At 41.5% G+C, this 10780-nt stretch overlaps 1 protein-coding gene across 3 annotated transcripts; it reads right to left on the bottom strand.

Annotated features, from left to right (window-relative positions):
- Positions 1-39: 39 nt before the first annotated feature.
- Positions 40-9891, bottom strand: taf15 (TAF15 RNA polymerase II, TATA box binding protein (TBP)-associated factor). 3 transcript variants are annotated; one of them, XM_073482647.1, is made up of 16 exons: positions 9780-9891; positions 8983-9007; positions 8796-8829; positions 8645-8711; positions 8115-8175; positions 6630-6790; positions 6328-6505; positions 4466-4500; positions 3903-3935; positions 2432-2541; positions 2117-2246; positions 1909-2025; positions 1740-1812; positions 1516-1607; positions 1216-1360; positions 40-454 (listed from the first exon to the last, which is right to left on the bottom strand). In XM_073482647.1, exons 1-16 carry the CDS (start codon positions 9787-9789, stop codon positions 415-417), a joined length of 1311 nt encoding a protein of 436 aa, XP_073338748.1. In that variant the 5' UTR covers positions 9790-9891; the 3' UTR covers positions 40-414. The 3 variants fall into 3 exon arrangements, with proteins under 3 accessions (XP_073338748.1, XP_073338755.1, XP_073338762.1); XM_073482654.1 differs by having other exon boundaries at positions 8699-8711; positions 9780-9870; XM_073482661.1 differs by lacking the exons at positions 4466-4500; positions 8796-8829; positions 8983-9007; positions 9780-9891 and having other exon boundaries at positions 8645-8676.
- Between the last annotated feature and the right edge of the window lie 889 nt (positions 9892-10780).

Genomic DNA, 10780 nt, shown 5'->3' on the forward strand with positions numbered 1-10780 from the left:
TTGCAAATGATGTATATCAACTCACACAAAGCACAGGGAAAAGATCACAGTTTTTAATATCATTTTGGAAAGAAAAAAAAAAAAGAACCCAAGTAAAACATTTCCGTTCATACAAAACAATGGTACGCATCTACCTGACAAAACATCTGCAACTAGAATCTGAGGAAAATTAAAAAGATGTACAAAGAAATGAAACAAAAAATAAACCCAACACAAACATCTGACCACATGCCAATCAGCCCCAAAGTCCCGTCACAGTATCTCAACACATCGTTCCCCTCTCTAGCAGATGAGCAGTCAGGATGTATAAAAGGTACATAGATCAGAATGTCTGGTCCATGTCCCCTTCCCCCAAACTAAACACTTCCTCCATGGCGAACTCCAGGGCTGGAATGGTTTCCATCTGCTCAACACTTAGTATGGCCGGTCTCTTCTGTCGTCTCTGCGGTCACCTCTGAGGGGAGAGGACAAAGATGTTCTGTTACCAAAAGACCAACATCCACTGTCGTCATTGAATCAACCGCTGCATTAACGAGGAAGACGAGGGTGAAATATGGTGTCGACGTGTCTCATTCACCCACTACTTTACCCTCTGTAAATGGATAACATCATTTACTTTCGTTACAAGCAGATCGTCCTTTAACACGGCAATTCACCTTCAGTGAGTCGTAATATATCAAAACATTTATATAGTCGAGACCCTCAAGGGGAATAAAAATACCAAGTGAAGGGTGTAGCATGAACATTTAGACTCTAGACAGACTTCACAGCTTGACTACATAATAAGCAGGGACTTTAAAATGGCTGGAGATGAGACTGAATACTCAATTTGGAGTTAAACACGTAGCAAATTCACACTAGAAAAGTGGCCAAATTAAGTAAAACTATATCAATTAGTATTCAAAATAAACCGAGGCTTTAATATCCAACAGCATTAGTATTGTACAATGTCCTATAAGTTTAAAACAGAACTTCATGCATAGACAATGTACAACAAAGACTGGACTACAGTACACTTAACACAGTAAGACAATGGGACACAGCATTTGTTACAGTTACAGAAATTGTTGTCTAATCTCAGACAGGCTACGCCCTCTTCTGGCCATATGATAAAACTACATCAGCAAAGACCCAGGGATCATATACATGCATCATCACGCAGAAGGTCAGTTTTTGCAAAATGTATATAATGCAAAAAATAAGGTTTCAACCAACCTTCCTCCCATTTTGTAGCCACCGCCGAATCCGCCGCCGCCACCACCACCTCCGTAGCCGCCACGGTCTCCCCCACGGAAACCTCCTCCACGTCCTCTGAAGCCACCACCTCTGTCACCACCATAACCACCTCTGCTTCCACGATCTGCAAACACAGTCAACAAAGTCAGTAAAACAAGAGGAAGATATCCACAAACTGCCTACAATTACTGGCAGCTTTTCTTTGTTCATTTTTTTGGTTTACAGTCTCAAGTGTTTCTTCCTTTTTCTCCAGCAGTGACATCAAATCAAAGCACTCACCTCCTCCTCCGAATCCTCCTGCATCTCCTGGTTTGGGTGCACCACACTTGTTACACTCTTGTCGTCGTGCAAAATTCATGTTGCCACATGAGCTGAGGACAGAAATCAGATGGGCATTTTATACATACAAACTTCACAACTGAAGCAAAATGAGAGCCATCTCCCATTTCTGAAAAAACAAAACAACTTGAAAATTACATAAAAAGCATAAAATATAGACAAACCTGTTGGGGCAGGGCCAGTCTCCTCCCTTAATGTCAAAGTTGGGGCCTCCACCACCACCACGACCTCTGAAACCTAATGAACAACAACTGGTCAAAAAACTTCACTGCAGCATTAATACAACAATTTATTTCAAACCTAGATATTTCGGACAGCTCAGTTAAGACCCACCTCCTCGTCCACCCCTTCCTCCTCCTCCTCCTCCACCTCCACCGCCTCCTCGCTGTGTGAACTCAGCTCTGCGGGTGGCAAATGATACTTTGATAGGTTTGCCACTGAACTCCTTTCCTGAAATGACAAGGCAACAAAGCTGTTACAGGGACACTGAATGATATGGGAGTGTGATTAGAGAATTTCAAAGATTGTCCAGTGCTCCTACCATCAAACCAATCAATAGCAGCTTTGGCAGAAGGTGGGTCATCAAACGACACTGTAGCTTCTCCCTTTGGCCGACCAGTGGCCTTGTCAGAGTAGATGTTGATCATTGGCTGGCCAGTCTTCTTGTTTACCTAAAAGTACAAAATGAAAGCATAAAATTTAATACAACAAATTGAAAAAAGTATTAAGCAACTGATTTTCATGAAGAAAAGCCAATCTGTCATTGATTTGCTTAAAAACAAAAACTAACATTCAAGTAACATGAACTAGAGTACACTGCAGATGCAGACAAAATGCCAAAAGAATCATTCAGTACCTTGATAATACCAATTTGCTTGAAGTAGTCGCCGACTTCCTGTACTGTGGCTTCTTCTCCCAGTCCCTGGACAAAAATGGTGTTGTTGTCAGAGTTGTCCTGCTCACCAGCTGTGAAGAAGATCAATGGAGAGAAGACATGAGCAATGATTATACACTGCTCAAAAAAATTAAGTGAACACTTAAAACGTCACAGTATGACACCAAGTCAGCTAAACTTCAGAGATATCAATCTGTCCATTAAGGAAGCACAAGTGATTGTGAATCAATTTCACCTGCTTTGGTGAAATAGGTGCAATGGAGAGGCAAAAGCAAGACAACCCCCAAAAGGGAAGGGTCTTTTTCATGTGGCGGCCACAGACAACTGCGCCCTCTCCTTATCCTTCCTGACTGATCATTCTCTAGTTTTGAGTTCTCCTAGTGTCCTTGTCACTACTGGTAGCATGAGGCGGCACCTGCAGTTAAATCAGGTTGCACAGGTAGACCAGCTCCTCCAGGATGGCACATCCATACATGCAGTAGCAAGGTTTGCTGTCTCTCTCAGCACTCAAAAGCATGGAGGAGATACCAGGAGACACAAGGAAAGCTGGGCAGGGCCATAGACCCAGCAGCAGGACCGGTATCTGCTACTTTGTGCGAGGAGGAACAGGAGGAGCACTGCCAGAACCCTACAAAATGACCCCCAGCAGGCTCCTGGTGTGCATGTTTCTGATCAAACTGTCAAACAGACTCCACTAGTGGGACGTGTGCTCACAGCCCAGCACGCTTGATTGGCATTCGCAAGAAAACACCAGAATTGACACCCTGTTCTCTTCACACGAGAGCAGATGCACACTGAGCACGTTACAGGCGTGAAAGAGTCTGGAGACGCCATGGTAAACCTCAAACCGGTTATGCTGCCTGTAACATCTAGCATGACCGGTTTGGTGGTGGATCAGTCACCTCAAAGCAATTGTCAGACTTTGTATCCTGGTGAAGGCATTAATGCCACTGACTGGACCTCTCGTTCCCCTGCTGTAATCCAATCGAGCACCTATGGGACTTTATGGATCGTTGCATCAGACGCCGGGCAAGTACGGCCACAGACCGTTCAGGATCTCACTGATGCCCTGATCTAGGTCTGGGAGGGGATCACCCAGGACACCATCCGTCGACTAATCAGGAGCATGCACAGATGTTGTCGGGAGTGCATAAAACACACTACTGAGTCACATTATGAGTTGCCATGATAAAATTCATGCAGCCCTCAGTGAGTTGATGATTTTTGTTCCCACTGACTGTTGTTACATCAGTTTGTTCTCAACACGTTAAACAATGTACATCAGTAAAGGTTTTTAACTTTGATAATTCGTTCAACAAGATCTGATCTGAGCAGTGTATATGGAGTTAAATCATTTACTGTGTCCACCGCACAGGCAGAAGATGAACAAAAATAAGTTATTTAATCACGTGATGATCAAAGAGAGGTTTACCTGGTTCATCCCTTGAGCCGTAGTCTCGAGATCCTGTAAAACAGAGGAGAGGATGGAAAATAACACTTGAGGAAGGAGTCTGAAAACTGTCCACACTGTTTCACACAATAAGTTTAACTTCATTCCTATCAATGCATAATGATAAAGAAAATTAAATAAATGTCCATGTTTACAGCTCTCTGATGGGTGTTTTTATACCTTTGCGCCACATACCAACACCTTGCAACAAGAACAGAATTGTTCTGTTTTCTTTTGAGCTTACACCAGAAATGAAAACCACCAAAATGTCTCCCGTTTTAGAAAGCTTTCCTTCTTCGTCCTGGGAACACCTCTGTCATATACAATCAGCCCTTGTCTTCATGCAACAATACCATTATTTTACATCTCAGGCTCCATGTTCTTTACCATATCTGAAGTCATTTATGAGAAATCCTGCTAAGAATAAAAGGTGGAGTCCCTTGGGATCTGGACATGAAACTGGTGGCATTCACTGAGTTTTTTTTAATCCCCCTTTTCTTTTTGCTAACTCCCCCACCGACACAGTTCTGATGCTCGTCACTTACCACCGTAATTTTTGTAGCCACCACGGTCACCACCTCTGCAGAGGAAAAATTGGAGATATGATGGCTTTTCCTTTGTCCCAACTGAGAGCTCAAAGCTCCCCTACATCCCCATCAGTATGCACTCCTCCCAGGGTGTGCGACTATGGTGGAAATGTCTCACACGAGGAATGCGTTAGTCTTTGACATTAGAGATCAATGAACAGACGACTAGGCAGCTCTGACTGAACATCAGGCAGACGAGTGAAGACAATTATTACATGTCACTGGGTCACCATTTACAAAGAATTTGTTTAGAATTTACTTTCCTTTTACATGACCAGATTAGATACCAATCGCTGGAACACCAGCTGAATTTGTATTTTAAAAACATGAGGCCAAATTGGTGTGAAGGGGTGTAGCAACTGATAAGCAATCTTCCACTGAGTGCGTTTATGAGATCCTTTAACTGAGGTCCAAGTTTTAGCTCAATCTCTCTGAATACCTGTAGTATGAAATGTAGATCCATGTTAACACAACACATATGTTCTCCATTGTCAAATATACAACACTTGAATGAAACCTGTTGAATGTGAAGCAGCTGAAGATGTAGGCTCCAGGTCTAGGGACATCGTTTTAGCGGAGTTTCCATTGTTCAAATACTATTCTGTGGTCCTCAGGGCACAAGAAACACCAAAACTTGAGTTTCTGGTAAATGAAAAGTATGGCTGCTGGAGATTTAGCTTCGATAAAAATATGAAACCACAGCAAAAGTCCCCCATTCTGTTTGATTTAAGATCAAATGACAAAAAGCGACAGAAAAGCACTTCTCTGAATCAAAGGAATTTAAAATGGTTTCAGAATATACAACGTGATGTAGAACAAATGGACCGTAAACAAGGCATTGTTGTGCCAGTTGACATCACAACATCATGTGGGGCTTTAAGATCGAACCAAAGTCGGTCTAAAAAAAATTACAAATGCATTTTTTTGCTTTTTTCAGAAACGAAGGGTAACTGAGAACTTGTACTTTTGCAGGTTCCACAAAAAAGGGGGATGGGCCCCATTTACAAAAGCAAAAAAGATGGTTTATCATGGTATGTGTCAATATGGAGCACAAGCTTTACCATGCGCAAGAAAGCACTTCTGTCCGTCTTAATGATGAGCCGCAGCATTGTTCTCCTTACAGAAACATCTGTTCAGGTAGAGCTCTTAATCTTTGCAATACTTTCACATTTTATTAAATGCTGTACAACCACAAAAATGACACAAGGTGTCCCTTCCAGGTTTATGGACAAATTGTTGACCGTTTTGCAGAGTTGGTAAAACCTGTCCCAGATTCTGGGATAATATGGTTGCACAACCAGGTCTCTGGTGCCTTAACAGCTCCTTTTTGGGCAGGCATGATCAGTCTCCATTTCTTTACTTCAGACCCCAATGATAGCGAATAGATCCTCAGTGGGTCTAACATCTCAGCTCTAACCTCTACTAAGTCACCATTTGTGTGTGAGTACCCATCATTTGATCTCAACAGCAATGTGTAATTAACACCAGCATGTCTCTTGTGTAAAAACTTCCAAGTCATACAGGTTTTGTGAACAAAAACAAAAATCTGACAAGGTTCAGGTACCTGGAGCACATTGCAGAGGGTGGTGAATATTACCTACGTGATCCGTGACAACTTTTGATGGATCAGGTTTTGAAGAAAAGAAAGAAAAAAACTACCACAGTTTGAGGATCTGGAGCACAAAGCAGATGAGTGGTGAAAATCATCTTTGTGGATGGTTTGAGTTTATGAGTGATGATGTGTTCAGTGGCAACAAGTCATGTCTCATATTTCACAGTGTATAGAGGTACCTTGGGGGCAGTGGCACTATGCAACTTACCCCATACCAGGAGGTCCTCCTCTTCCGCCACGGTCGTATCCACCACTGCGGTCATATCCACCACTGCGGTCGTAACCGCCACGGTCATAGCTGCCACGGCCTCGCCCTCTGTAGCCCCCTCCTTCTGAGCGGTCCCCTTGGTCACGTCCAAACCTCCCACCCTGACCACCACTTTCACCTGGTGCAAAACAAGATTTATTGAGTAAATACACAACCTGTTTAAGTCATCGAACTTGTCACATACGTAGACACTTTAGGAATGCAGATGTAGTCTATCTGGAACTTAAACCAGTTATTTGTACCTTCACTCCATCTTCCATAGCCGCTGCCACCGCCGCTGCCACCGCCACTGCCACCACTTTGTCCCTGGCTACCATATGAGCTTTGCTGTCCATAACCGTCTCCTCCTTGACTCTGGCCACCATAGGAACCTTGCTGCCCATAAGACGGCTTGTCCCCATACCTGGAAGTGTCGAAGTTACATACAAAGTCAATGTAAAAACAAGAATAGATGCAAACTTGCGTCGATTTCTACTGGCCAATGCAAAATTTGCGTCAATCGTGTAATCGTGCAGGATGAAACTAGAGGCAGAGGGGCAGAGGAGACCTGCCAACCTTGAAGAAAGTTTTTGAATACCATCTTATGCTGAAAAACAATTTCAGGTAATATATATATGTTTGTGTGTTGCCAAAAATAAATAAATCATAAAAGCACTTTATTCATTTATAAATAGTTGCTTTAAAAAAAAAAAAGATTAGAGTTTGTTTATATTTTAAATATAACCAAATGTTACTTCTAGAGTAGTAACAATACTCTTTACAACAGCAAAGTCACTATATACACTATCTCACAGAATTCAGACATCAGTCATTCCTCCTTCTGCTGAGGTAATTTCACTGCCTGCAGGCATCCTACTGCTGTTAGAGATGATAGGCGAGCGTGTCTCAGCCAGCAGCAGCTTACAAGAATGTGTAAACTTCTGAGAAATGTGGCAAACTATGCTAAACACTGACTACGGACAGCATTTGTTTTGGCTTGTTTGAAGCAATTCACAGAGTTTGGTCAAACTCTTCTTTTTGAGCAGGCTACACACTTCCTGCATATTGCTATGGCCTCTTGTTTTCAGACATGCTATTTGCACACTCGAGGGTGAAAAAACATTCCACCACACTAAGGCGTTAAAATGTGTAGCTGCGATGCAAAATGCATTCAGGTTGGCTGCAATCTGCTCTGACCCTTAGTAGTTTACAGGTGAGATTAGAGCTCAGTTTTTTTTTACTTTTAAAAATTTAAAGTGGGTTCATCTTCCCTCGTTTATGAACCCGTCTTTTATGTCTTTTTGTTTATGTATTGAATCATTGACTGATGGAGAAATTTACTGTAAATCACAAACGTATGGCGAGAAGAGGGGGAAACAAGAGGAAACCAGAGTCTCTGGTGAGTGTTGAGTTTAGTCAGAGGCTCAACTAAATTCAAAGACACTCTGTGCCTAATGTTTGCAACTTACAGTTCATATGCAGTAAATTATTCCAGTCTTTTGGAGGGACTAAACACTCACACGAGTAATGCAAATAAATGATCCTGTGGTCAAATATGCATGTTATTATACTGCATGGTTTTACACAATGCTTACATTTTTGTATGTTAGAATTTTTAAAAATGGATATGCTATATCTCAGTGTTACTCAGCCCTTAAGAGGCACAGCATGACAGTGAGAAAACTGCAGACAAATCAGACTACATAATTTTAAAAAGGTCCCTGAGCAAAGCAAGACTAAAGTCTTACCCAGATGATTCCTGTCCGCTGTAGTTATCGTAGCTCTGCGGCTGAGACTGGCCATAACCATCTGTCAAACACAAAGAGGACAAAATTAAACAAATCACAATCTTGGCCTAATTAAATGTCCTTTTACTCCTTCATAAAATAAATGTAATCAAAATAATCTTACTAAACTGAAACAAAACTGACAAGCATCTTCTTCTGTGACTTTCTATGAGGGTGTGTTTTATTCAAATGTAGTGATCTGATCCACATCATCTTCTTCTGATTGGATACAGCTGTCTCAATTATGACTTTCAAATCATATATATGTAGGAGTGCCTTGCAATGTCAATAATCTAAATGTAACTGAAATGAAATTCAAATCTCTGTTTGGGGCAATTATCTCAAATATAGGTTTGCCTAAGAAAGACTGTTTCATGTGAGGATTCAACAAATTAAAGAGGCGTCGATGGAGTGTTCAGTGGTTTGCCCGACCACTGCTGTTCTGCTACTGTCTTTTATAAAACAGACATATACTATAAAGCTTGTCACACCTTGCTGTCCATAGCCGCTGTAACTCTGTCCCCCATAAGAGCCACTGCCATTACCTTGACCGTAAGCCTGTTGAACAGAAAGACCAGTTAGTCAAGTTGAAACCAATGCCTACAACTAACAGGTTGACATTAATCTGAGAAAGAGTCTTACCTGTCCACTCTGCTGACCGGTGTACGACCCGTAGCTACAGACACAATATAAAAATGTGGCTTAGAAAGAAACACGTTATGCATCTCATTTCTTATAGACATGTTATGTTGAATAAGAATGTGTATAGTGACTAATCAATACAAAAAAACACAGGTAATGAATGTGAGATGTTTTCATTGTTTATTACCTTTGTGAGCCACCGTAGCCTGAATCTAAAATGAGACAAAGCAATGTGACAGCATTAATACAGTAGGATTGGTGTGGTGCACCACAGTATGTGCTGAAGAGTCACCTAAAAGGCAAGGTGATTAACCAGTTCATGATGCAACAATAGTTTTGGGGCAAATCAGGCTGAACGCATTGCTTAAGTAGGACAGCTTCACGCAAACGGGCCCGTCACCACGCCAATCCTCTAAAAATGGCGGTCAATTTCGTCTCGGCTCGGGCTAAACCTTGAAACGAAACTAACTACAATGGGCATTAAAATGTTTGCCAGTTTGCCTTAAACAAACTGTTAAAAATAGAAATTTTACCAACTTTGAGCTTAGCTACATTAGCTTAGGTAGAGTACAAGTGTTTCTCATTCAATTAGGAAACAATAGCATCGGTATAAACAAAGACGTATTCACGCTCATGCTAACAGACACCCTAGGCTAAGTTAGCTAGCCGCGACAAGGCCCTGCTCAATCTGCAAAATATGTCCGTATCCTGACGGAACGGCGCAATTGTTGATTCACATTTACAGTCGAGTATGAACACAAAGCCGACTCTACTATAAAATCAAATGTATCGGACTATCCGACAAAGCAAACTTGGTCCCACTAAGGAAACACGCGCTGTGCTCCATGAAATAGACGGAACCCACCTTCTGGCCTCGCGGCTGTCCGCTAAATTAGCTTCAATGCTATTTAACCCACTTTTCATTATCCAAACATAAACAACGCAAACAAAATCGATACATCGTCAAAACACACGTTGACTTACCAGTGGCCATTTTGTGCCGTTATATATAGTTTTTAAAAAAACAAGGAAGTCTGTTTCTTCAGATTAGCTGATAAAAACCCAGGTTAACATCTACGCAGCGCCACCGTACTGAGCAGAACACACTGCGGCACTTCATGCACTTCCCTTAGTGCAGCTTCTTCTTCTTCCTGTTTGAGCCGGCTGCTCGCATTCACAGCTAACATGTAATGTCGCCCCCTACAGTTTCATAGTGGTACTGATGAACGCGTGTCCTCAAATAACTTTATTCAACATGCTCAAACAGGTTCCCCTTGCAGATCAAATAAGTTTTAGGCTGTATTAATATTATCTGTTTTCACTGTCATATCTGGTGATATCTTCATCCAGGCAGTTTCAAGCAGTTACACATATTCATGTATTTTTTACTGGCAGAAACCTAGAGGTGATTTAAAGGATAAGTTCACCCAAAAATGAAAATTCTGTCGTTATCTACTCACCTCCATGTGGATGAAAACTCGGGTGAAGTTACGCAGTCGTACAGATTGTAACGCCCCTTGAAACAAATTGTGATGTGTGATTCTGAAATACATATAATACATATAAATAAAAACTGACTTGACTTGGACATTGTGGCTTACATACTGGGGCACTTACTTCCAAAATCATCAGTTAAACCTGTTGTATTCTTGCTATGACAAGTTTTAATAACATCATATTATTATTTTTGACACATACTGTACAGTAAAGACAATATAAAAGTAGATGTCTTTCAAAAATGAGTTTTTGTAACCCAGAGCAGGACAGGTCAGTAAACCTGCATCTTGAAAAAAAGGCTGCTGGTAAGGTTACCATGAGTCACTCATGATAGGAGCTGCTGCTGATTGAATTAAAACACTCTGTAGCCCTGTGTGATTTTAATCTCTCAACATGAATATTAGTGACATTAGTGACGTCACAGAATATACTGAAGCATTATGATTGTCTTACACACACAATTACTGTGAACAATACTACTACAGTGT

The sequence above is a fragment of the Pagrus major genome, chromosome 2 (genome assembly GCF_040436345.1).
Source record: "Pagrus major chromosome 2, Pma_NU_1.0".
Classification (NCBI taxonomy): Eukaryota; Metazoa; Chordata; class Actinopteri; order Spariformes; family Sparidae; genus Pagrus; species Pagrus major.

What these genes read in the sequence shown, in the direction of transcription:
- taf15 (XM_073482647.1), bottom strand. An exon ending in AGCGGACAGGAATCATCTGG is followed by an intron (nt 6,791 to 8,114) that starts GTAAGACTTTAG and finishes CGACACTTCCAG; the next exon opens with GTATGGGGACAAGCCGTCTT. An exon ending in AGGAGGATTCGGAGGAGGAG is followed by an intron (nt 1,361 to 1,515) that starts GTGAGTGCTTTG and finishes CTGTGTTTGCAG; the next exon opens with ATCGTGGAAGCAGAGGTGGT.